Source organism: Osmerus eperlanus, chromosome 22 (assembly GCF_963692335.1).
Source record: "Osmerus eperlanus chromosome 22, fOsmEpe2.1, whole genome shotgun sequence".
NCBI classification, from domain to species: Eukaryota; Metazoa; Chordata; class Actinopteri; order Osmeriformes; family Osmeridae; genus Osmerus; species Osmerus eperlanus.
The window spans coordinates 9,379,677-9,406,542 of record NC_085039.1 but is presented as its reverse complement, the minus strand read 5'-3'; the positions used below and the strand labels follow the sequence as shown (position 1 = coordinate 9,406,542).

The window sequence follows — 26,866 nt, the reverse complement described above, 5'->3', positions numbered from 1 at the left end:
CAGGCCGCTCAGTGACAGTACATGTAGGCAGCCTTTTGCTCCACCTAAAAATCAGTTTGATGTAACCAGATTTTGGTATGCTGTATTAACGCTGTGTATCATAAAAGGGTTGGTGGGGGGAAAATAAAAACAATTGGTCAACGAAAGACTTCACTGCTCTCACCATTACTGTCATTTTCATTGCCATAAAATGGCCTGACTTTATGGGCCCCTAAATGTATATTTAAGTATAAGTTGTAAAAAAAATAAAATAAAAAAATCGTCAAATGAACTACCATCTAACCCAATATGTAATAATGTAATTAACATTACAATCAGTACATAGGTCTGGTGCCTTCACTGGCATGCAGGACAACAAGACAAACTGGCTAGATTTGAGCTTTAGACCGGAGAAAAACTCAAAACAAAAGAAAGAATCAAACATTCAGGCAGTTCAGGACACTTGATATCGTTTGTCCCACTGTGATTCTGCGCTCTGGGATGAAAAAACATGGCTTGGTAGTGGTGTTGTCTAGTGTCCCCTGTGATGGTAGGACAATCCCTAAAAACCTGCAGACACCGTTCAGACTGTGTTGAGGTGGCATTCCGGAAACACTTGCTCCCTCCCTCCTCATCCATACTCACATCCAGATTAGGAGCTTTTAGAGTTAAGGTAATAAAAAACTAAAAAAAAATATTCCAGGGCCACTATATTATCCTTTTATTCCCCCTCTGTAAAGGAGGCTTGGGTGTGTGTGTATATATGCTTGTTTGTGCATCTGTAGGCTGTATGAGTTTCCAGACATGGAAATGTCAAGAACCTGGGGTTTCAGTAGTGTTTCCACAGCTCAGATGGAGAGGGAGCCCCTATCCTAGTAACCCCATGCAGCCTGATTTTAAAAAAAAATCAATGAGGGCCCTATGGAAGCCTGGAGATCGATTTAGCTTCCGAACCCGAAGATGCCCTTGATGTAGCCGGTCAGGCCGCCCTTGCCCTTCTGCTCCACCTTGTCGTCGAGGGGCGGGAAGGCCACGTGGTTTAGCGCCAGGTCGAAGAAGAGGGGCTTACAGGGGATTGGCTGGAAATCAGGTGGAAACTCAACCAGATTGGGCTGCTTTCCGACGAGGGCGGGGTCCAAGCGGAAGGTCTCCAGGCGCTCAGACAGGGGCTGAATGGAAGAGAGAGAGAGAAGGAAATAAACACCAGAACAGGGCCTGCCACAAGTACATACTTTTGAGGTTTATCATTTCATTATTTCACTATTTTTTTGTCAAGATTCAGTAGGTTACATTCCTACACATCTGTTCTGAATGGATTCCAGTTAGCTTGTGTACAACATACACGCTAGGTGTCACGGACGCAGCTGCATACCCTGACTGACAGAATCCTGTCAGGAAAATATTCCTTAGATGAGCACTATGTATGACCCATATGTAGTGTGTGCATGTATCTACATCATATCAGTCAGTCTGCTAGGCAGCATTCCCCTTTCAGTCACGTGCTGTCTGCAGTACACATGGGAGTAGTACCGGTTCATTTCAGTCATTCCAGTCTCCTGGTATGGTACTGAACCAGGAAGGGCCCAGTTCCAACAATAACCCCCACAACCCCATCATCTCATCTTCCCATGTCGCCATCATGGGAAGATGAGAATGGAGAAATGAAAATGACTAGAAATAAAGTATATATGCAGATCAAGGATATGACTTTTTTCCCAATTTCACACTTTAGTGTTTGTCTACGTGTACACTTAATAAATACAGTCTGTGTCGAAGTTCTGGAACAGTGACTTTTCAGATAGGGTGGTTCTGGGACGTTCATTTAATGGTGTGTTTCTAGGGAAGTTCATTTCATGGTGTGTTTCTGGGGAAGTTCATTTAATGGTGTGTTTCTGGGAAGATCACTTAATGGTGTGTTTCTGGGAAGATCATTTAATGGTAACTAGAGAGTGTGATTCTGGAATCGTAGTTTAACGACTTCCTGTGGTGGCGCTCTTCTCCTACCGTGTTGTCTTTTATCTGCTGCTGGGAGGGGGCCTCTGGTGCATCGCCCGTGTCTAAAACACAAACACACACAGTCAGCGGCACACACACACACACACAAGATTATACCACAGAAGGCTGCTGTGTACACAAACCGAGGTTTTGTCTTAACGGCAACCACGCAGAGCAGTCACACAGACGACAGTACACAGACCCACGGTAAACATTTCATGGCTCAGTAAGATGTCGGATGTTTTGGCTTCACCCACCTAAGATGGCCGCCGCCTTAACGGCAACCACGCAGAGCAGTCACACAGACGACAGTACACAGACCCACGGTAAACACTTCATGGCTCAGTAAGATGTCGGATGTTTTGGCTTCACCCACCTAAGATGGCCGCCGCCTGGAGGGAGTATTTCTCAGCGTTGACCTCGGCAATCAGCTCCTGCACATCTGGGAGATCCTGGAGGATTTAAAAAAAAAAAAAGATTTTTTTTTTAAAGAGAAGCGTTATTTGTGGAATAGGTCCAAGAGTTTCTGCTTGTACATTCTGTGGAGCGATCCATTGTTCGTCCCTCGAACGTCAGCCTGCTGGTCTGCATGCTTGGTCCACATGTCGGTCTCCAGTGTATGCAAAAGCGATTCCCATTGCATCACCCTCTTAGGGGTAAAACTGGTCTTGGCTTCTGGTACCTTGAGGCTGTTGTTGAGGCTCTTGGCCTTGGACTGGACCTCGTGGGCGTACTTCAGCACCCTCTCGTATAGGACCAGCGCCTCGCTCCACTTCTTCACCAGCACGTAGGACTGGGCTATGTAGAAACACCTGAGGGAGGACGAGGGGTTACAGGACAGGAGTCGCACTGACGCCCGAGTCTGTTTACGTCTAGTGTGTGCGTGTCGCAAAGTGTGTGTGGGTGACAAATACAGGGCACACTGTTGAGCTGTACACGGTAGGACATCTGACGAAGAGCTGCAGGATGTCACTGTGTGTGTGTGTGTGTGTGAGAACCCTGACCTGTAGGCCTTGTAGACCAGCATCTTGAGGGCCACCTCCTTCTGGAAGGTGTGATCCTCCTCCAGACCCTGCAGGGCGGCCAGCTCGGCCAGACTCTGGACAAGACAGGACCACACAGACGTCAATATACACTACTTATGAGACACACACACACACACACACGAGTGAGACTATGATTCCCAAGGACTCTTGAGAGTATATGACCTCTGATAACACACTGAAGTCCTAAAGCAGCATTCTCCATTAAACAGGCTCCCTGTCGGTAAACCAGACAGGCTTTACCTAACCAAACACACAGCAGTGACTAGGCGTGTTTGGTGGGGTGCGTGAGGTGTGTGTGCGTGTACCTGCAGGATGATGTCGTAGAGGCGGATGAGGTCTTGGGGCCGGGGCCCCCTCTTGTTCTCGTCCGTCTGGGGCTCCTTGAGCTGGGCCTGCAGCACGTGGGCCATGCTCTCGTTCCTCTTCACCACCGTCCACAGCTTGATGTAGGTCAGGTAGCTGCACGCAAACACACACGCACATTTCATGATGGAAGGAAAATGCGTGAGGTACAGATTGCGTCGCAACGACATGTGGACACATGGCTTCCGCCTCCACCACACACACACACACACACACACAGCCTACCTATGCAGGAACTGCAGGTTGGACACCTTCCCACTGTCGGCGTCAGGGCCTCTCTCTCTCTGCTTCTGCAGGGCGGAAACAAAAAACACCAGTCAGCCTGATTTTGACAGCACGAACAGGAGAAAAAAAACATTTCTGAAACGCTTCGAAAATTTGAAAACTACAACGATGGCCGTCTGTAACCATGACGATGCCAGTGTTTCACCCCGCTTACCGCCTCAGCCTTAAGCTCCTCCCTCACGGCGTGGATGGTCTCTCTGCACTCGGCCAGCAGGGTCTCATACAGGCTCTCCTTGGTCTCCTCATTGGCCGCCTGGACAAAGCCGCACAGGAGAAATACAACATGACGCATCACTAACCTGTGTGCTAAAAGATGCTGAAAAGGATCATAGTACAATGTACTAGCAGGTAGTGTACTTTGTATTGTGCCTAAGACAAAAGGGGGGGGCCACACCTGTCATGCTTGCTCTGACTCACAAGTATATTTATCTATAGTAGGTGTGATTGGGTATTAAACATCTATTGTGATGAAAATACTGACTCAAACTACTCTGGTGTCGAAACAATGACATTTTGCTTCAGCATGCTCTGTAAGGAGACAAATAATGTCGTTTAGCCAGGACAGGCCCAGGAATGGCACAGAAAGATGACACAGAAGAATTCTTGGGAGGGAAAGCCTTGTGGTTCTTTGTGACCAGTCAACCAGAGACGTTTCTGCTCGGCAACCTCCACACAAGTTATTATGTTAGCCCGCTAAACTGACGATATACACATGAATGGGCTTTCCAAAACACCGCTGACACATTTAGCAGTACAAATATTATGGCGCAAACAAATTCAAATCAACCAGCTGACAATGTCTACACAACTCAAGCAAAGAATGTGTAGACAAGTCATTTGACAAATTCAACAAATGTCATTTATATTTACATTTAGCAGACGCTCTTATCCAGAGTGACTTACAGTAAGTACAGGGACATTCCCCCCGAGGCAAGTAGGGTGAAGTGCCTTGCCCAAGGACACAACGTCATTTGGCACAGCCAGGAATCGAACCGGTAACCTTCAGATTACGAGCCAGACTCCCTAACGGCTCAGCCACCTGACTCCCTAGGTTATCATTAAATAACTAGTACTGTAGACGGCTTGGCGACTAAGGGGTACATGCAGCTTAGGAATGTGATGGTGGCGAGGAGGTAGAACTATGCAGTCAGACAGGTTGGCGAAACTCATTCCTACAGTATGGTAATGAAGGCCTCTAGTGTTACTGTGCTTAAGAGACCATGAACAGACCTCTTGTTCTGTCCACACACATGCTTGTGTGCTCACACATACCCAGACACACACACACACACACACCAATTGGTAGGTATGGAGGTTATCCTATGATCTTAGCACTGTTAATGAAAAGTGCCAGAGACCTGCATGGATTCCATCTTTCAGGACGGCATCAGTCAAAACACACCAAAAAATGTGACCGAAACTATTCGTATGACCGAAGTTACTACTTACTACTATTGATTATCGTTCATGACATACTTCAAAAAGATAGCTGCATCATGACTACTTGTCATGCACCTTCCAGGAGTCAAAATAAACACTTAACCAATTATGGGTTGTGAAAACATCATGACGAAAACTCCAGGAACATTCCGGGCCGGGCTAGTTGGTAATGGATGGGCTATGAAGCTAATCTCTCATCCCCCCCAGCGGGGCGCTGTCAGAGGGTGGCAGACGAATGTGGGCCAACACCCTAGTAACGCCTAGAGAGACTGGTAGAACCTGTTAGGTCCTCCCTGCTGCAAGGGAGGGGGCCGAGAGAGAGACCGAGAGAGAGAGAGACCCAGAGAGGGGTGTATGTGTGTGTGTGTGTGTGTGTGGGGGTGGGGGGGTGGAGAGGAGTAAAGGCTGAGAGGTAGAGAGAGACACAGAGAGAGAACATTTGCATCTTCTTACGCATCTGTGACATGCCACCACTGCCAAAGAAACATTTCCATCTGTGTGGACAATAAAGTTTTCTATTCAAGTTTCCGGTAATACAAGCAGGGATTCCTGAGGGAGATCAGTTTCACCAAACCAAACCACCAACTGTTACCAGGTAGTGGGACGATACAAAGAACCTGTCCTTAAAAAAACTGATAGCATGGCTAGCGGCGATACTAATTGCTCCACAGACACTGATGGGTGTAGCCTGTGCGAGGTGAAACATCTAGAAAGCATTTGTGCTGCATTCCAGAGCCGTGAGTGGACCGGCTGGGTGTGTCTCTCTGGGCTCGGCTACCTAGCCTAGGGGCGGAGCAACAGGACAGAAGGAGGCAGAACTGCCAGAGAGCCATGGTTGAGGTTTAGAGTGGTGACAGAGGGCGCCACCTGGTGAGAGCAGGTGGAACATCGGTTGAATGCAGGCAAGAGAATCTACATCTGCATTTATAACATCAGACACAGTCGTGCAAGTTGAATGTTGTCAAGTCCACACTAAGCCTAGGCGTCACTTTTGCAGCACAATTGTAAAAAAGAGTTTCCCACTAAAGTATCTGTTTACTTCATTTTAAGGGGTCCTCTGTGTCGTCTTGTGTGCATACGTGTAAGTGTCTGGGATTGGATGAGCTCAGATACTGTACAACATAATTATCTCTGTGTGCGTGTCTGTGTGTGTGTGTGTGTATGTGCCTGTTAAGGGTCGCCCACCTGGGCAATGGCCGCCTCGTTGTCCGCCAAGCCGAGGAGGAAGATGCGGGCCTTGTCGATCTTGACGGGCACTGAGCGTCCTCGCCACTCCACCTCGCTCATGGACGCGGCCTGCTTGGCTCTCGTCTGGGTGATGAGGGCCTGGAGGGACACGGGACACACACACAAAAAAAAACACTCAACTTCGGACGCACACGCAAGGCTCCCCCCGCGCCGGGAACGAGCGGCGGGTGACGCTTAGACCGGCAGCCATGTTTGCACACCTCCAGCTTCTCAGCCATCATGCCTCCACCTCCCCCCGCAGCCAGACGCATCTGCATCAGGTCGTTGATGGCATTCTGGTCGCCTGGAGATGGAAGGGGATGGTTATTAGGGGAGGCATAGGGGAGGGTGCGTGTGTGTGCGCGTGCGTGTGTGTGTCGGTGTGCACTCACCGATGTTGTAGGCGCAGTAGCGGATGTTTGGGGAGATCTCCTCCACGCGCTGGTGATACAGCACGGCCAGCTCCTCAGTGAAGGCACTGGCCAGCTTCTCATAGATGGTCCTGTGTCACACACGGTGTTGGCCAGTTAGGGCGACACGGAGCTTCCCTCAACGTACGTCAGAACACAAGTGTCACTAAAGGAGGGGCGAAGTCGAGAGGGTTTCCGGTGACTCACTTGCACTTGTTGAAAGCTTCCATGGCAGCCTTCCATTCCTGCATCTCGAACTGGACCATGCCCGTCAGGTAAGAGGTGTAGGCCTGCAAACAACACAACGGATAATCCACTTTCATTCAATGTTACTGTTGGTCCACATCAAAAAAAAAAAAAAAAAAAATATATATATATATATATAGAAATGTTTCTTCAATGCTCATTAACGGTTACACAAAACACTTGGCATTTATTTGTCCCCGAAAACAAATTCAGTGAACTGAAAATATATATTCTGACTGAGCATTCCTCTCCGAGGTGTAGGCTCCGTACCTGAGCCTCCAGCTTGGTCTTGGCGTCCACGCGGGGGCTGTCGCACAGCTTCTCCAGCCTCTCGCCGTGCTTGGCCGCCTTGCGCAGGCGCGACAGCAGGTGGAAGCGTTTGCGCGGCTCCGTGTTGGCCTCCTGCTTCAGCTGCATGGCGTAGCTCCACGCCCGCTCCGCCTCCATCAGGACCAGAAGGAGGTATCTGGGGGGGGGGGGCATTTACTAAGACTTTTAGTTTCCATCTTCCTTACTCTCCAAGCAATTGGGGTGGGTAAGAGTAAGCACCTTGAAGACGGGAATAATGCTGTTAAGTTGAATTACAATGGAATTTCCTTTCCTAACCCAGTTAACCCAACATGATTGGATTGGTTGACCTGGACTTTCAGAATGCAACACAGCAGCACCGCAGTGTTTCCTGTGAGAGATACACACTGAGTGGCATATGGTAGAGTAGCCTGGCACCATCCCGACTTTTGGACATTTTAGACACTCGTGCGCTAAGCTTGTCGTTCCTTGGTGGAAGGGGGCAAGGTTACCTGTTGTCAGAGATCATCTCCTGAGTAATTTTCTTCCCAGTGAACTTGTGTCTGTTGCCCAACTTGAAGCCCAGCGTCTTACGCAGACGACGCATGCGGCGAGAGCAGTAACCCCTGTGAACAGCGAACATATGGATGAAGACGCTTATAGGAGAGAATGGTTTTCTATGTTAAACCATGTGGCTAGTTGATTATCATAAGTGATGTGTCAATATCACATGGGTCAATTGTGTCCCATCCTTCACCTGTATCTCTGGTAATCTCCATGTCTCAGGCCGTGCTGCTGCTGGGATTCCTTGATGACCAGCAGAACTGCAAGCCGTGGTTAAGGAGCAGCAAACGACACACATGGGACGTTGGTAGAATTTCAATTTGAGGCTCAATAATGTACAGTACAGCCTACAAAGCTAGTATGCTATTACTTAGAGTTGAAATCAATGACAGGCGGTGTATACCGTCTATAAGCAGTATTTTACCATTTAATCACTGACAATTATTTGTTAGGCATTCTCTATAATCCTCTTTTCATGACAGCAAATGACACGTAACCCTATGCATCCCCACTAGCCGTCCGGCATGAACACAACTAGCCTACCGCGCTAGCTAGCTTAGCTTAGCAGGTCTCTCTGCCATGAGTCAAGCTTTCGCACAAATATATCTTTCTTGACCACATATATATTTTTTGAGAAAGGATACTTTCCAATCCAAGTCCGTCCGGTGAATTTTCTTTATTGTCTTCCATGGTTGATATTTTAGATTCGTTATGCTTGTCTGATGACATTTTCCTGCTAACGGCACACTACTGAACTGAGTGCTCCGGAAATACTTTGAGAAGCCGAGGGAGGAGCTTATCCTTGCAATGTGATGTGTCCTGTGATGTGTATTTAATTGCAACGTAAACACTTTCGTTTGAGTAAAAATCCATGTCATACATATATATTATTTTTGTTTGATAATAACCACAAATACTGTGTGAAAAGTGAGAAACAACTTCCAATTTATTAAACTGCACAAAATAGTTTGAGGTATGTCTACAAAGCACCGACAATCTTTTCCACTGCGCCAACTTCTCCTGGACCTCCAGTTTTAGGTCTTCTTCAGATGTTATCCGCTGCAGATATGTATCTAGACACAAAGTTCTTGACCTCTGAGATGTGCATGGTCTCCTTGACGGTGGTGTCCCGGCTGCGTACCTGCACAAGGCCGCTCTCCAGAGTGTTCTCACCGATCACCACGCTGAAGAGCACCCCCATCTCATCGTACCTGGAAAGGCAGACATATCACATACTCACAATGGGTCATAAACCACACTAGTTCCCTTTTTCGTTTCCATGTCGAGGGAACAGAAATCGATTCAAATTGTATTTACAGAAACGCCGAATCCTGAATAAACAACATTGCGTTTTACTTGGTGTTCAGCTGCTCCAAGGAGCTTGGCATAGACTCCAGGTACCCAGGCCATGCCGAGATTCCATCTTCCAGAAACTCTTGTAGCAAGCCTTCACACACCTGCAACAAAGTGATACGGCGGTGGGTGTAAACAGGGTTTACCTCAGATCAATTCGACCCAACTTCCTAAGCTTCAACAGCTCAACAGCTTCTCACCTGTCTTCGTTCCACTGTGGCTCCCCTTCCCATGTCTAAGGCCACTTTCACTGGAGCCAACACCGGATGCAGCTTCAAAACCTATAAAGGATACCCGTGAGAGCAGGAACATACTGTATTAACACCCTCGGTTCCAATGAAGACACTGAATGAACACATTTGAATGAATTCAATCCCGCTGCCATTTCTCTGTTGAATCTGGGTATGGGGTGCAGCAGGGGCAGTAGGTAGTGGGGATGTTGTTGTAGGTTGTTTTGTTGTGTTGTGGCATTTTAATTGTGTGTTTAATGTATGATGGGTTTGTCTGTATGATGGTCTAGCTGCAGAACCAGTTGCCCTTTGGGGACATAAATGAATAAGTAAATGATGAACGATGATTTAAAGAGACATGCTCACCTTTCTCTGCAGTAGTTTCTGCTTGCTGTCAACTTTATCAACCTGCTGTAGTGAGTTGTACATGTATGCCAGCAGTCCCCGGTCCATGTGGCCAGTCACAGAGAGGACATGAGGCACCACGGACTTCCTTCCATCACGACACTGTGTGAGAGACAGAGGAAAAAGGAGTTGAGCTTTACCGACTGGGGCACTGGTAGACCACCCATTGAACTAGTTCCATGAGGCCTGAAACTCACGTGGAGTTTCGTGCGAGAGCCACTGTGTGTCTGCAGCAGCTCTGTGTCTCCCAGGCTCAGCAGCGTCTCCAGGGGCTGAGGGCCCCACGGAAAACCGTACACGATCTTGACGCCACGAGACGCCCTTCCGCCCAGCTCTTCCTCGGTTACGTCACCGCTGCTGAAGTCTGACGGGCCGAGGGCAAACTGAATGACGGGACGGAGTGAGGGGATAGGTGGATAATGAGATTACTGATATGATTATTTCATTGGAATAATGTCCAGTTTTGACTGCAGTGCAGTACTGGACGCCGCATTAAACGCCAAGAGAACTGTCAGACTGGTGGGTTTCTCATAATTTATGTATCCTTTACCCAAAGCAATTTTTCAACCTGCGACTGCGGATTTGAGCCCGCGACTGCGGATTTGAACCTGCAACATCTTGATCTGCAGTCAAGTTCTCTAACCCCTGATATGCAGAGCTAGGCTAGGATGAGACCCCCCAGGGTGGCCCACCTTCCTCCACCACTGCAGTCTCTGACGTGCCCAGTAGTCCAGCCACTGGGAGGAGGTGCGGGGACTGCAGAACCAAGCCAGCGAGGACTGGGTGACCTCAGCCGGGCTAGAGCGGAGCACAGATACAGGTAAACACGGACGCAACATATTCATGTTCAGCTAAAGAAACGACCTGATGTACTGACAGTGAACAGCGTAAGAGGAGGTGGTGATTTGATACGTCGCCAAGCCCAGCCAATCAGCTGCAGGAGGATGAAGCCTCACCAACCAGGTGCATCTGAGGGCTGCAGGCACAGTCCCGCCTCTGCTAGGCCAAAAGGAAGCCTTCTGTTTACCAGCTCCAATGACGACACATACTGTTCCAAGGCGCCTGTTGAACACAGAATATTAACCATGGCATGAAAATACATCTATCTGTCATTGTGGCATGACCAGGCACTGTAGGTTATCGCCTAGTTACCTTGGAGAAGACTTGTTCGGGCAGAGTAACGGCTCTGAAATACTATATTTAGCTGCTGAACAAGTTGGTCCTTGCTCAGTTCTCTCTGGTTCAGCACTTCTTGTATGGCTTGACTGTCAACAACTTTAAACGGTCCTTCCTTGCTGGTGTGTAGAGTGCTTATGCCGAACACTTGTGCCCTGGACCTCACCACCGAGTTCCACCATTGCTCCAGTATGTTCTTCCTCAGTTCCATTCCCAGAGGTCCGTAAACGCAGGCTGCGCCACGCTGAAAGGAATATTTGTGAGCCTGACCAGACGCGATGTAGAACCTCGCCGTACATAGTTTCAACAATGTTTCAATGCGGTCTGAATCTTCAGCGTGAGACCCTGCAGCAGAACCGTGGTCCCTGCCTCGCTGCAGAGCGAGGGCTATCCTGTCCAGTGACGTTTTAGGTATATTCTCAATGTTTAAGATATGTCTTCTTACACAGTAAGTGAACATGCTTAGTGGCCCTTCAACAATCCTTGAAAAGTTATATTCAACCACGCAGGTAGACAGAACAAACGTGTAGGTTGCACTTACTTACTAGCTAGTTAACGTGGAGCCATGACAGCATTGTATTCCTGAAGTTTCCATCACGTTTGATGCGATAAAAAAAATACAGGAAATTAATATATCTGCCTGGTATATACGAGTTCTTAGACAAATACGTTCGCAACATCATAACATTTAACTGGAGATTTTCAAACATGTGTGACAAGTTCCGGATATGAAAATACAATTTCCGGGTTAGGGACCCGTTTCCGCTTCAATTTATATCTGTAGTGTTTGTGATTTCTGATCTATATCTATGGTTTTAACCAACCCTTACAAAAGCATAAATGGGCATACAAATTGATTTATTTAACCTAAACTATTTTCTTTATCCAAAACTCTCCCACAAAAAACAGACAATGTTCATTTTTTTTATTTTTTATTTGAAGGGCCATGCATGTCCTTCACGTTGGCTCTTCATAAAACATATCACGTTAAACATACCAAACTCAATCTGTGCATTACCTAGTAAAAATAAATTACTGAGGAATGTGACAAATAAAAACAGTCAAAGAGCAGTGCAACAATCACAATTGCACTTCAAGAGCCACCAAGGGCCCCTCGTTTATAATGCTTGGGTTACTGAATAATTCCGACCCTGCTGTAAGCAAAAAAAGTTAAACAGTACAAAGGATAATAACAATAAACATATCATTATATAAGAATCAAGGACAAGAGAAACAAAGGTGGTTTCGTGTATTGTGCGTTACTATCTACAGTGGGAAGGGGGGTGGCATGGGGTAAGGTACCATGGGTGGTGGGGGTGGTGGTTGTTGGGTCTGTTGCGGCGGCTGAGCTGTGAAGGGGAACTGGGCGTGGCTCATTCCGTTCTGGGAGGCCACCTGAGCGCCAGCAAAGGGCGGAGCCTGGAAGCTCTGCCCGCCAAAAGCACCCACCTGACTGGTGACGCCAAAGCTAGCCTGTCCGTTGCCGCCGTAGCTGTTGCCGTAGCTACTGCTAGAGCTACCGCTGTTACCCCCATAGCCGCTGCCATTTTGGGTTTTGGTGCCGAACGCACTTTTTGGTCCACTAGCGAACCCCCTATCGCTGTCCCTGTAACCACCACCGAAATCCCTCCTTCCCCCGGAATACCTATCCCGCCGGTCATCCTTGTAGCCACCTCTTCCCCCCCGTCCTCCACGACCTGACAGAGAAGACAAGACAAGCGAGGTTGAGAACATCAGACAATATGGGAACAGGTTCGAGTGACAATAAATAACAGTGGCGTCTTTGCATCAAGATGACAAATCTGGGAGCAATGACTCGGCCGACGCTCCCAAAGCCCGTGACGTCACGTGTGCCGGAACGAGGCGGTCGTGAACCGCCGTGTGTGTGTGTGTGTGGGGAGAACCTGCGTTTCACCGACGGGATTCTTACCTCCTCTGTCGTCCGCCATCTGGAGCAGCTTGGGGTTGATGGCCTGGTTGGCCTCGCGGAGCACAGAGATCAGGTCGGTGGCCTGTTTCATGTTGTTGGGGGTGAAGAAGGTGTAGGCCGTGCCCGTTTTTTGACTGCGGGCCGTGCGTCCAATGCGGTGGATATAGTCCTCAGAGGAGTTAGGGTAGTCATAATTGATGACAAATTTCACATCCTCCACATCTGTAAAGTGTTGCAGTGTGGCAAAAAGGGGAAGCCACAGGGGTTTTGCACACCACAACAGCCAAATCAAAGGGAGAAGTTAGCAATGATGACAGCTGGGGGGGGGGAAGGAAGTGGATAGTAAAAGCTGCGCTGCGAAAAAGACCAAGGTGTTACACAACACATCCAAGAATACGCGCTACTCCTTGGGAATACTACTGTGGGAAGAGAGCAACGATGCACACTCCGTTTGCTTACCATATCAAAACAAAAAAACAATCCTATAAAAAAAAAAGGCATTCGCCCTCCCCTTTTTAAGCAGGGAAGGAGAGAACTGGGATTTGAAGTCTTACCATTAAGGAGTATGCATTCACTAGTCCTTTCCCAATGCAGCGAACTCCCCCACAAATTGTCAAGTGACATCCAGGAGCTTCTACGCAGTAGGGCCGCTATGTGCACTGGAGCCTCCTCATGTGCCAATATACGACCGTTCAGTGGGTATGGTTTCTGAAGGTCCTTTTTTTCCAGTACACACTCATAAGAAGCTTGCTTATAAAGGCCACACTGCACGTCTTGCCAAGACCGAATAGACCATGAACTAATTTTGAGGGGGGACCCCCCCCAAAAAAGCAAAAAGAAGGCCCAAGTATTGACCCCGGTGGGACACCTCAAAGAGCATCCCCCCCCCCATCAGTCTCGTCTAGGCAAGATATCCCCAGAAGCCAGTGTTCACTTGAGAAAATGTCTCTCGTTGGCAGGTCTCGACATGACTTTAAAAAGCAGGCGAGGGAGGAACTTTTTTGAGCTCTCTTATATTCACTTTCTCTAGTTGTGCCCCCTTTCCCCTTAAAACACATGTGCCAGTTCTCACCAATTTCAATACCACCAAAAAAAAGAGAAAAGGAAATGCGTTGAAAACTGCTCTCTCCATTTCAAAAAGAAAACCCAGCGCTTTTGAGTGAGGGGGGGGGGGGGGGGATAACAACAAATAGCTCTGACAGCTCTGCAAACACCCATGCTTTTGGGGAAGAAGCTCCGCAAGTAACAGAATGGTTCCAAATCTCAAACAAGTGACTTGCAATACAGTGCTCTCTACAAAACAAGCATGCAAGGCAAATGTCACAGCACAAAGCTTTTCTGTCTTTTTTTTTTTACGTTTGAGTTGGAAGCAGTTGGCTGGATGAATGGCATTTGTCAGGTAAATCCATGGAAAGAGAACAGGTGTGTATCATAAAAACCGACCGATCAGAAACAAAGGCTGAGCCACACCGCCTTTTGAAGATAACTGGCACACAAGAAACCTTCACCTCTCTAGGCCCACTGGGTGGCAAGCCAGTGGGGCACTTCCAATATGTCCTCCTTCTCCCTCTCGAGGCCTGGATGTGTCATGCCTAGGCCCTGCCACAAAGACTGCACCTTTAGGTGAGAAAAACTCAGAAAATGCATAGAGAAAGTTAAAGAAAGCAAAACCACTTTCTTTAAATAAGTGAAACATTGAGGTAAATGCAACCAGTGCAGGCTAATCCTGAGCCATACTGACCTAGGCCGCGGGAGGCCACGTCTGTCGCAATCAAGATGGGGGCCTTGCCGTACTTGAACTCTGTGGGGGAAAAAGGAAGGAGATTGATTTGAAGGTTCATCCACTTCATTCGTTAAGAGATTGTTATTGAATAACTTTGAAACATGTTTTATACCATTGAGAACCCAATCCCTCTCCTGTTGGCTCTTGTCTCCATGAATGCCCATGGCTGGCCACCTGGAACACACACACACACAACAAGCGGGTTTAGTCTCGATTCTCACGTCAGCGGCAACTTGTGTAAGCGGTTCCGGGGTGCGGAGGTCCGTACCCGTCTCGTCTCATCCTTCTGGTGATCTCGTCACAACGCCTCTTGGTCTCCACAAAGATGATGGTCTTGTTCTCCTTCTCGCTCATGATCTCCTCCAGGAGTCGGAGAAGTCTGAAAACCAGGCAGAGGAGACGGTTCAAAACCTCCAACTTCAGAAGCATTAGGTTAAAAAAAAAAAAAAAAAAAATTCGCCCTGGGTCAGACGGAAAAAAAAGACACAGGAGTTCCCCCGCGACGAGCCGGCGACTCACTTGTCCTCCTTCTCCATGTCGTTGCAGACGTCCACGATCTGCAGGATGTTGTGGTTGGCGCTCAGCTGCAGGGCGCCCACGTTGATCTGCACGTACTCCTTCAGGAAGTCCTCCGCCAGCTGGCGCACCTCCTTGGGCCAGGTGGCGCTCCACATCAGGGTCTGCCTGTCGGGCTGGGAGAGGAGAGAGGAGAGAGAGAGGAGAGGCAGAGAGAGAGAGGAGAGGTTACTAGGGCCAGGTGGAGCTCCACATCAGGGTCTGCCTGTCGGGCTGCGTTTGGGGAGGGAAGTTGAACATCCAGTCAGATTCAAGCCATGACCCGTGGTCTCAAGAGGCAGGAAAAAAGCCTTCTGTCTCATGACACGTTCTCTGGCTGTGACAGGAAGACGTGGCGCGTACCCTGATCTGGTCCACGATCTTGCGGATCTGGGGCTCGAAGCCCATGTCCAGCATGCGGTCGGCCTCGTCCAGGACCAGGTAGGTGCAGCGGCGCAGGTTGGTCTTCCCCGCCTCCAGGAAGTCGATGAGACGCCCAGGGGTGGCGATGCAGATCTCCACACCTGTAAACCCCCACGTCACACGAAGACACAGGTCAGATGAACGCCTCCCGATGACGAACGACACATAAAAGAACGCTGCCGACACGCAAACATTTTACATTTACATTTGCAGTCAAACACCACAACACAACCAGGCTCTTGTCTGTCACGTCTTATGCGTTTATCGTTCCGCGTCAATCGGACCAAAAGGAAATTCCTCGCGACCCGTTTCTGGTACTGGGGGGGTCAAGGAAGCCAACGAGTGCTGCCATCCCGTACCTCTCTCCAGGTCTCTGAGCTGGGGGCCTTTGGGGGCTCCTCCGTAGATGCACGTGGTCTTGAGGCGAGACGCCCTGCCGTACTCTGCAGCCACCTGCTGCACCTGCTGGGCCAACTCGCGGGTGGGAGCCAAAACCAGGCACTGTAAGGAGAGAGATGTCCATCACGGGGGGGAGGGGTTTAAAGCCTTGAACACCGAAAGAGAGGGTGTGTGTGTTTTGTTTTTTTCCTCCATCTCTTATGTGCTTACAATAGGTCCATCCCCATGCTCCAGGAATGGCTGGTGTTGGATGTGCACGATTGCAGGCAGCAGGTACTAAAAAGAGAATCGAAGGCTTTAGGAAACACACATTTCACTGACGGCACAACAGCATAGCCAGATCCCAGTATCTTCCAGTTGTTCCAGTTGAAGTCACTTACTGCAAGAGTTTTGCCAGACCCTGTCTGAGCAATGCCAACCATGTCTTTGCCACTCAACGCCAGAGGCCACCCCTGGGACTGAATAGGGGTTGGCTCAGACCAGTTTAACTTGTTGATCACATCCATCACATAACCTGAAAAATGACATGGTAGATTCAATGTCTCATTTATGAGAAAGATGTGTACACACATGTATTGTTTGTAAATGACACAGAAGATCCGACTCACTTGGAAACTGGGCCTCGTTGAATTTTATAATGGGTTTGGGGCAATCCCTGCCCTTCACTGTGACTTCTTTGGTTCTGCGGAATAGCTCAACCTCTTGCTGCAATTGAAGGTATGAGGTTATTTACAGCAAACCATGAACGCAAGCAAAACCAATCATACACTACACAGAAGGAAGCTTACAGGCTGTCTGCGGGTGACTTCTGGGTGCTCCTGATAGAAGTTCTTCTGGAACTTAGGAAGTTCATCAAGGTTCCAGTGTTTTTTGCGAAGCCTTTCACCAGGGTTACCAAACTTTCCTTGTGAAGATCCGCCTCTATTCCCTCCACCGCCAAAACGGGGTGGGCCACCATACCTACAAAAAAAAAACAGGGAGGAAATCAAGTGAGAATTGCGAAACGTTTCTGGAAATAATGCGTAGCTAACAGTTTAAAGAAGACTAGACTAGCTAGATAGCTAAATGTATGTAAACCAGATCGTGTAAGAGCGGAAATGCTGCATCATCTATCTTGAGAACAACAACACCGACAGGCTTTTGTAGCGCATCTCTAGGCTAGAGTATTAAGACCACACAATGACCGCATCAACTGATAACGAAGCAAAATATTAACTTGTTAAAACGACAAAAAGCATTAAATGCAATCCATTTTCTGCGTCATGTTTCTACTACAGTAGGAATTAACAACACATGCAGAGCTGCCATTTTAATTCCAATCGGCAAGGCAACATAAAACGACAACTAGACGGCATTTTGGATTTAAATATTTTTCTTGTTTGTTGAGGGCGAGCTCAATATTATTACCAATCCATAAAAATACATTTTCCGTTTCATTCGTTGTAAACTTTACCAAGGCCAGGATTTGGCTACCTAGACAGCTGGGGTAGATAGCCGTAGTTAGCTAGTTAGCCCTAGCCTCCATTATTAGATCGTAGATGGAATGCTAGTTACGTAGCTAGCTAGCTAGCTAGCGACCTAGAATTTCACTTCACTTACCCTCTGTCTCGACTTCCACGGTCTCTGTCAGAAAATCCAGGCATAGCAGAGACGAATATGAAAGTATTCAAATGGAAAATGCGATAATGGAATATGTAGTTCTCGTACTGCGCGGATGTATACGTATGAATAAAGAGTAACTATTTAAGTGCGCACTGGAAAAACAAGAGAAAATGCCGGCGGTCAAAAGTCTGTCAGAGCGGATGCGAAAATGTTTAGGACAGATCACATTATGTTGGGTATCAAGGCGCCTGTCCTATATCTCTTCAACTTCATTTTATAATTTTTCATAAGTAGGTCAACGAATAAAATACAATTTATTGCACTCATTACAGTAAATATACCATGAATCACTACCAGACGCGCAAATGATTTTATGATCATAGCCTACGTGGAACTATTTTCAGTGAGACCTAGGTGGAGAAGCACCATTTCATGCAACAAGCGTCTGACGTCAAATAGTTCAACGATCGATCAGTTTATAATATAAATACGAAAATATTTAGTTATATAGTGGCAGTAACGTCAGTTAAGAAGGCCAAATAATAATTTAACTGACAAGAATAATATATGCAAGTTTAAAATCCCAAAGACTATACGACTCGTCATCACATGGTGCTTCCGGAAACAAATAGTCCGTTTTCATCCAATCAAAAAGCATAAAACATGTGATCAGGTCGTTACACAGTCTTGGCATAGACTCACACTAGGGGTTTCCATACTATTACATACCCAACCCTATTCCGGGAGAGCTATCTGCCAGTAGGTTTTCGCTCCAACACTAATCTAGCATACCTGATTTTTAATAATGAGCGGATTGATCAGGTGACTAGTGTTGAATCAGGTTAAATAAGTGTGGTTGGAGCAACAATCAACAGGCAGGTAGCTCTCCATGAACAGGGTTGGAAACCCCTGATTTATACTGACAAAATGTCAGCCTTCTGGACACGGCCATTCATTTGATACTGTACCTTGATACTGTCCCTGGACAAAATGGAGACATTCACACTCACACACTCGCTTTCTCTAACCCCCCCCCCCCCCCCCTCTCTCTCTCTCTCTCTCTCTCTCTCTCTCTCTCTCTCTCTCTCTCTCTCTCTCTCTCTCTCTCTTTCCCTCTCCGTCTCCCTTTCTCTCCATCCACTCCATCTCTCTCTCCCTCCACCCCTCTCTATCTCATTGATTCCTGAGTGGTCTCTGCAGTATGATAGATGAGCAGGTCTATTGATGGCGTGGCTCAGATCTGTCAGTCACCCCTGGTCTCTAACCAACCCCCTGTCAGCAACGTCGTTCATCCCCCTGGACCAGGTGTGTGTCCCCACCAGTATTGCCCGCTGGCTGTATGAGGCCAGACCACGGTCACTACTACCAGGTAGGGTATGAGTGCATGCAAGTGTGTGTGGGCGTGTGTGGGACTGTGTATACCACGTAGGCAAGCACGTACTACAAACTGGAAAAGGGAAACCACCAACCACACTGGAGCAGTACAGAGAGGTTCGCAACCCCCACACAGAATCTTTCTACAAACCTGGTCCCTAAAGTCCCCGTAGTCCATGATCCTTAGTCCTTGAATGTGGTGACATTCTCCTCACTGTTTCTTAGCTGGTGGATAAACCGAGATTCATGTTAGCATGTGAACCGCAGAGTAAGTTGCAACACACACACACACACACACTCAGTGGCGGACTGTTGATTAGCTGAGCTTTAAAAGACATGTCAGACAGATGTTTAATGCCACCATGTTTTCTGGCAGCTGTGGTGTATCCCTTGTTTTCCCACAAGGGGGCACTGTTCAACAACATGAGTTTCTGCCGGCATCGCAATTCTCTCAGTTTCTCATGGCGAACACATTGTTCGTGCTCTGTCCACACCTCTGCCTCTGCCCCATATCCTTTAGTTTCTCCCACTCTAAGGTCAGTAAACAAGAATAATTGGCTTGTTACGTTCTGGAGAGGATGAACTATTGTCTTGCACACCAGAGCTTTCGTAACAACAGCATAGGCGGAAATCCCGGGGGGGGACAGGGGGGACACGACCCCCCCATCCTGAGAAGAATAGGATTTGTCCCCCCCAATAAATCACTGTAAACATAAGGACATTTTAATAATATATATTTAACATATACAATGTTACAGCAGTAATTTTGGTGTCCCCCTCAGGAATTGCTCTCTAGAAAATGTCATATAATTGTCCCCCCCAAAATTGATAGCAGATTTTCGCCACTGAACAACAGGGACTCCTTGTTACAGTACCTGCCACTGTGTACGACGACTGTACATTCCTGGGGTTGTCTCCAGGGAAATGTGATCTACAGTAGCCTGTTGGCGCTGTGGAACATTATACAAGGTTGTGTCTGTGTTTATGTACCTAATCAGCATCAATGTTAGAATTAAGACTTTAATATTTTTTTTTTGTCATTTAGTCATTTAGCAGACGTTCTTATATAATTAATGTAGTGAATGTAATTACACGTTTATGGCGTGAATAGTAATCCAAGGCCTCCCTGGTCACTTATACGCCTAACCTATCATAAAATTAGGCTATCATAAAAAAATATTAAATCTTGCAGTTGAACTTCCTTTTAATAAACGTACTTGAGTGAATAGATGAAGGGATTTGTCTTCATACTTTTATCTGACTGATTTACAACCTTTAGGTTTGCCATCTGATAGATTCAGATGGCACTGCGTAGCAGTATTTGCTTGTGGAGGGCGTTCTCCTCCCTAAGGCCAGAACAACACATAACAGTTCATTATCCCAGCCAGCAAAGTGCTCTTAAAATATTCACCAAGGCTGGGAAATTGATAGCCTTAGCTTCTAAACGGTCTTGGATGGAGATGGTCAGAGAAGAAGCTGGTGAACGACTCTAAATAAATAAAAAAGCAAGAATTAAATATTTGTTCAATTAGAAGGTTCCACTGAAAAAGGCCTCAAAACACAAAAACAGAGTGTGAAGGGTTTCATTGAGCAACTTTATAGAGGGTTCGTCTATTGGATTCTATGTATTCTGAAGGGGTCTAAAGAGCACCATTAATTTTTATGTGCATGACATGCTTGCCTCTCATTGGACATGCAGTGACACTACTAGAAAACAATACTGCTATAAAAGACTAAGGTGACGAATGTTCTCGGACAGAAGCCATAAGTTGTCTTTTAATGACATTCTAATGCATATTTTTCTCCGCATTACATTTTACAGCCTATTGTCGGCTCCTCACAGTGTCAGACTTGATGTACGTCAACCTAAACCACTGTTTTATCAGAGCTTGTGAAAAGGAAATGTCATCACCATGGACATGGATGGAATGGTGTTGAAACGCAACCACTTGCTGTGCAGTTGTCCTTGTTCTGTATAGAATTGTGACAGAGAAGTCTGTTCGTCGTAGTCCTAGATTGGGCTAGCTCAAGTTACATGGGATTGACATGTGACCGGGCAGGTGCGGATCCATTATTGAACACCTCTGTCTAAGCTACAGGTGGGTCCCTCGTCTCCACTGACTCACTGAGAAGCTGAGGACCTTACTAAGGACCTGAAAGTAAGCCAGGACACGGCACAAGCTCGGTATCTAAGAGGAACTGACCTCGTAGTCTTTAACCAAGCCTCACTCAGTCACTGGTGTACAAAGCTCTTCAGGATCAACAGAAGGTAATAGTATGTGTGTTGACATTTTCCAAGTTCCAATTTTTGGGGAAAGCATTGTTTGTTTATGGCTGGTGTGGTAGTTTCGTTGGATAATATATACACGCATACTTATTTGTGAATGTGTGTGTGTGTGTGAGAGGGGAGGTTGTTTGGGCGTCTCAGAACATGTGTAACCACTGTGGCTATAGTGAACAGATGGAGGCATCCCCAAATCCCAGTGCCTCACTGCAGTGCTTCAGAGAACAGAAAGGTGTGTGCGTAAGGGAGAGCGAGAGGAGGGAGATGGGGAAAGACGAAGAGACAGAGATGGAGGGGCAGAGAGAGAGAGAGAGAGAGAGAGAGAGAGAGAGAGAGAGAGAGAGAGAGAGAGAGAGAAAGGTGAGAGCTGTCTTATTAATTTAAGAAGCACAGGATTTATTAGCCTTTTAAAAATACTGCTGGGTAAATACACACACACACACACACACAGTCAGGGAAGACTGGTGGATGGCCAAGGCAGGTCCTGATATAACAGGTAGCAGAGACAGATGAAGCTGCTACTTTAAGCACTGGGACATCATACTGTGTGTGTCTCTCTGTGCACGCATGTGCTGGTCTATGAGTACCCGTTGTGTGTGTGTGTGTGTGTGTGCATGGCCTAGTTGTGCAGCATGGAGATGGAGAGCCCTTAGAAGCATCAGAGGGAAGCTTCTGTCATTGACAAAGCTGGTTTACAGAATGAGGTCAGATAAACAAAGACTGGGATCCCCTACACACCTGCTGTATGTCTGGAGAAACAAGCTATTCTACGCCTAGCATTTAGTTTGATCAAGCACTGGTGAAGATATTACAATATATACGGTATATGCAATGGAATATTTGGCATTTTTAGTCACTAAGTTAGCCCCTGTCAATGTAGTCGTAGTCCCAGTAGTGAACGTGTTTATCAAAAGTAAGCCAAGCCTTAGGTTCCCAGATGGGTACCTGATATCCCTCTCACTTTCCCTCTCCGTTCTCTACCCCTCCCAAACTTCTCTCTCCACCCTGTCCTTCCTCTCACTCCTTTCTTCACCCCCCTCTCTCTGCCCCCTCTCTCCCTGCTACACCCCTCTCGATCCTTCCTTTATCCTTCCTCTCTCTCCCTCCTCCGCCCTCCTGTCGGCTTCCTCTTTTCTCTCTCTCCCCCCCTCCTGCACACCCTTGTATCTCCTTCATATCTCCTTCCTCCAGATGAGCGCTGCAGATGAGCACCAGGGCTCAGCTCTGTCAGCCTGTGCCCTCGTTTCATCTCTGATGGGGGTCAGGTGGCTGAGCGGTTAGGGACTCGGGCTATTAATCAAAAGGTTGTTGGTTCGATCCCGGCCGTGCCAAATGACGTTGTGTCCTTGGGCAAGGCACTTCACCCTACTTGCCTCGGGGAGAATGTCCCTGTACTTACTGTAAGTCGCTCTGGATAAGAGTGTCTGCTAAATGACTAAATGTAATGTCAATGTAAGACAAGGATGAACCAGGGGGAAGAGAGCGGGGGAAAGCAACAGAGAGGGCAGAGACGAAGGGGGGAGAGAGAGAGAGAGAGAGAGAGAGATGTGGACCGAAAGAAGAGGAGAGAACCGTTGTGAAGTGAGAAGGAGAAGGAGAGGAGAGGGGGAAGGGATGTAAGAGGATAAAGGAGAGGCACGCAGAGAGCCAGACAGAGAACGCAAAGAGAGCGAGAGACAGAGAAGAGGGCGTATGTGTGGGTGCCGGAGCTGAGTGAGGTGTGTTCTGCTGGAGGACTGGGGTGTGTGTGAGTGTGGATGGAGGGATGGAGGGATGGATGGAGTGGGGCACTTTGTGGCCTCAAGTCTACCTACTTGTTGGGGAGTCAGGTGGCTGAGCGGTGAGGGAATCGGGCTAGTAATCCGAAGGTTGCCAGTTCGATTCCCGGTCATGCAAACTGACGCTGTGTCCTTGGGCAAGACACTTCACCCTACTTGCCTCGGGGGAATGTCCCTGTACTTACTGTAAGTCGCTCTGGATAAGAGCGTCTGCTAAATGACTAAATGTAAATGTACTTGTGGGGCTGTACAACTGTGGCGAGAACAAACGCGCCGCAGACGCTAGCTTCTGAAAAGCCCTCGAAAGGACTGAAGAGGGGATGATTATTGGTGTTCATCGTGTGGAACAGAGGTCTGGCGTTTTGTGGAGTGGCACAGTGGAAACGTCATGCAAAGTCCCCGTATTTTTAGAGGTTGTATGCTATTGTTAGTTTGGCCTGTTAATAAACTTTCAGTTATGGTTAAAAATTGGCAAGCTTACTAGTCAGATATACAAGGCCATCTTTGATCTCACCATACAGGCCTCTGCATTGCCATGCAGCCGGTCACTTGAGCTCCAGTACAAGATAGGATCTAGGTAGCCGAGCTCCCCCCATCCGTTATCTAGCACTAGCACTGTCTGATGGATGTGTAGCTAATAAAGGGTTGTTGCTATCGATTGCCAGGGCGGGCCAGTGATGGGACGGGCCTTTGACAGATCCGTCCAGCAGTTTGTTTTAGATCTAATCAGGAAGTGTAGCTTCAGGGAACAGGGCCACGGCCGATAACACAGAAAATGACCAAGAACGTATTACGTATGCTTCTCCATTCGCACAAGCAAGCTAGTGGGTCTGGTATACAGTACTGTAGTCCATTTAAGTACATATATACTTGTTTCATCTCTTTGTGCTAGCGTATAGAGTTTGGGTGCTTGGAACAGTTCAAGTTATGTTAAACTCTCCATGCAGCTAAATATGTGTTTACTGTACTGTATGTACTGAGTATGAAGAAACACATTAGTATGGCCTTTGAGTCTGCCCACAAGACCGATTATTGACTCAATTTTGCTCCATTCTAACACAATCACTCAATGTTTGTGTGTGTGTCTGTGTGTGTGTCTAATTCTAACGCCGATATTACTCTGCCCGTACCCTGCTGATCCTACTACTTTACGCTCCCGACTGAAACTGCAGCTTTGATTGGATTAGAGCAGCTTGGTGTGGTATGGGATGCAAATGAGTCTCTCCTCAGCTTCCTAGCTCTGCTCCCCGTCCGTTTCTGTGTTCTCTGGCCTCACCCCTACCCTCTCCTCCTCCCCTCTACCCCTCTTCTCCTCACTCCTACCCTCTCCTCCTCTCCACTACCCTCTCCTCTACCCCTTCTCTCCTCTCCTCTACCCCTTCTCTCCTCTCCTCTGCTCCACACTACCCTCCTCTCCTTTACCCCTCCTCTCCTCTCCTCTACCCCTTCTCTCCTCTCCTCTACCCCTTCTCTCCTCTCCTCCTCTCCACTACCCTCTCCTCTACCCCTCCTCTCCTCTCCTCTACCCCTTCTCTCCTCTCCTCTGCTCCACACTACCCTCCTCTCCTCTACCCCTCCTCTCCTCTCCTCTACCCCTTCTCTCCTCTCCTCTACCCCTTCTCTCCTCTCCTCCTCTCCACTACCCTCTCCTCTGCCCCTCCTCTCCTCTCCTCTACCCCTTCTCTCCTCTCCTCTACCCCTTCTCTCCTCTCCTCTACCCCTTCTCTCCTCTCCTCTCCTCTCCTCTACCCCTTCTCTCCTCTCCTCTCCTCTACCCCTTCTCTCCTCTCCTCTGCTCCACACTACCCTCCTCTCCTTTGTTAAAAATGTATTACCTCCCAAGTCATAAGTGTGCTGTTGTGGGTTTTGGAGAAAGTGTGTGTTTGTCTGTTTATATAATGGGGCTGTGTCTGTTTTTGCATATCGTCTGTGTGTGTGATGAAAGCTGTACACCAACCTAAGGTATAATGCTAAAACGTTGTGACAGGCTGTCCAGTAAAGTTACCATTCAGTGAGAGAGCGTGTCATCTCCCTGTCGTCTAGCAATTACCGTGCTGTTTCACCGCCGTCATTTTGGAGCACACGTGCACCCATGCACTCACGCTGTGACCAAGACTCAGAGACAATGACATGTTCTCCAATAAACTAAGTCTATATACTCTTAGTCTCTCTCTCTCTCTCTCTCTCTCTCTCTCTCTTTCTCTCTCTCTCGCTCCCTCTATGGATCTCTCTGTCTCTCTCCCCCTTTCGCTTACGCCCGCCATCCCTCTTCCTCTCAATCTCCATCTCTCTCGCTCTCCCTTTCAATCGCTCCTCTTCACTCTTTGTCTCTCTCCCCTGTCATAACGATACCGACCCCCCCCCCCCAACAGACACACCCACACAAACACAGACAAGCTCTCCCACTCGTCCATACAGAGCTCGCAGGCCTTTCATCTCATCAAGCACGATGACGCCTGGCCTCCAACAGCCTCTCTCCCACAGCCACATCCCCATGCCGTTCCTCCACCATCTACAGGATCTCGCCACAACCCAGGTTCGCCAACGCCTCTGTTCAGATCGAGGCCCTGGCGGTTATGTCATCCGAACACCCCCCCCCCCCCTCCACCGCGCTCATTTCCAACCCAGGAAGGTTCGCGGCTGAACCTTCCACCTCTCGAGAGGGAGAGGAGTGTGTGGAAACCTTGTGGACCTTGTGTGACCAGTGGACGCGCTGGAAGAAGTGAGAGGGGCTGCTTCTGAAGAACTGTCTAGAATAGAAGAAGATGGCTGCCAGAGGTTGTTTACTCTCTTCCTCTTTCGGTGGGTGTTGTGAAAGTTTGCATGTCCTTGTGACTGACTTTGTGTGTGTGCGTGTGTGTGTGTGTGTGTGTGTGTGTCATGCCACAGGGCCAGCCTGTCTGCCTGGACAGAGGTCACTCCCCCTGCCATGAGCATCTGGACAGCTACTCTGAGGCGTGGGCTCACTGACAAGCCCCCCACACACACACACACACACACACACATACACACACACACACACACACTACAACCTATTTTCCTGTGCCATATTGAATGCATGAATGAATAGCAATAGCATAACAATATGTGCATAATATACTATATGTACATACATGCGCACTCATACACAAACACACACACTCTTTGTTGATTGATGCCCTTCTTGTTTGTGTGTGTGTGTGTGTGTGTGTGTGTGTGTGTGTGTGTGTGTGTGTGTGTGTGTGTGTGTGTGTGTGTGTGTGTGTGTGTGTGTGTGTGTGTGTGTGAAGGAAGTATATCTCTCTGTTCTGTGTTTGGGCCGGAGGGAGAGAATGTGGGCGCCCAGTAGGATGGCAACCAACACACCACACACACACATTCCAACCAGACATTCAGCAATCACACACACAGACACGCGCACACACACACACACAGCTCGAGGGAAAGAGGCGCAGGAAAGTTACTGTGCGCAGGCATCCCTCAGACTACATTGTGTGTGTGTGTGTGTGTGTGTGTGGGTGAGCGGGTGGGCAATCTCAATGCTCTGTGCTTTTGCTTTCAGCACCATTTTCTCCTCATTGTTATCTGCAAACTGTCCTCTGTGTGCTCTTTCACTGTTCCCTGGAGAGGGTCACACACACACACACACACATATACACACACACACACAAGTCATGCTCAATCCTAGCCCAGCAGTTTTATATAGAGTGCTGCCTGTCAAGTAAATGGAGAAACCGCTCCACTGAAAACCG

General features: G+C 47.9%; 3 protein-coding genes across 5 annotated transcripts; all 3 read right to left on the bottom strand.

Moving 5' to 3' along the window:
- Positions 1 to 173: 173 nt before the first annotated feature.
- srp68 (signal recognition particle 68) lies at positions 174 to 8,634 on the bottom strand. Its single transcript, XM_062448375.1, has 16 exons — positions 8,488 to 8,634; positions 8,037 to 8,103; positions 7,792 to 7,905; positions 7,262 to 7,457; positions 6,953 to 7,035; positions 6,728 to 6,837; positions 6,557 to 6,639; positions 6,294 to 6,434; positions 3,823 to 3,921; positions 3,609 to 3,673; positions 3,326 to 3,479; positions 2,979 to 3,073; positions 2,657 to 2,786; positions 2,351 to 2,426; positions 1,984 to 2,036; positions 174 to 1,148 (listed from the first exon to the last, which is right to left on the bottom strand). The coding sequence occupies exons 1-16, from the start codon at positions 8,570 to 8,572 to the stop codon at positions 921 to 923; spliced, it is 1,779 nt and encodes a 592-aa protein (XP_062304359.1). The 5' UTR covers positions 8,573 to 8,634; the 3' UTR covers positions 174 to 920.
- Positions 8,635 to 8,764: 130 nt separating this feature from the next.
- Positions 8,765 to 11,735, bottom strand: polg2 (polymerase (DNA directed), gamma 2, accessory subunit). 3 transcript variants are annotated; one of them, XM_062448394.1, is made up of 8 exons: positions 10,984 to 11,732; positions 10,788 to 10,893; positions 10,524 to 10,629; positions 10,029 to 10,214; positions 9,793 to 9,933; positions 9,397 to 9,477; positions 9,200 to 9,300; positions 8,765 to 9,054 (listed from the first exon to the last, which is right to left on the bottom strand). In XM_062448394.1, the coding sequence occupies exons 1-8, from the start codon at positions 11,465 to 11,467 to the stop codon at positions 8,889 to 8,891; spliced, it is 1,371 nt and encodes a 456-aa protein (XP_062304378.1). In that variant the 5' UTR covers positions 11,468 to 11,732; the 3' UTR covers positions 8,765 to 8,888. The 3 variants fall into 3 exon arrangements, 2 of the variants coding, with proteins under 2 accessions (XP_062304378.1, XP_062304379.1); XR_009928192.1 differs by having other exon boundaries at positions 9,007 to 9,054; positions 9,397 to 9,491; positions 9,794 to 9,933; positions 10,984 to 11,735; XM_062448395.1 differs by having other exon boundaries at positions 8,923 to 9,300; positions 9,397 to 9,491; positions 9,794 to 9,933; positions 10,984 to 11,735.
- A 537-nt stretch (positions 11,736 to 12,272) lies between these two features.
- On the bottom strand, positions 12,273 to 17,932 carry LOC134008822 (probable ATP-dependent RNA helicase DDX5). The gene is made up of 13 exons (XM_062448369.1): positions 17,697 to 17,932; positions 16,886 to 17,057; positions 16,706 to 16,802; positions 16,478 to 16,611; positions 16,308 to 16,373; positions 16,058 to 16,199; positions 15,639 to 15,799; positions 15,240 to 15,412; positions 14,989 to 15,099; positions 14,833 to 14,894; positions 14,679 to 14,738; positions 12,938 to 13,159; positions 12,273 to 12,704 (listed from the first exon to the last, which is right to left on the bottom strand). Exons 1-13 carry the CDS (start codon positions 17,738 to 17,740, stop codon positions 12,274 to 12,276), a joined length of 1,875 nt encoding a protein of 624 aa, XP_062304353.1. The 5' UTR covers positions 17,741 to 17,932; the 3' UTR covers position 12,273.
- Positions 17,933 to 26,866: the final 8,934 nt, after the last annotated feature.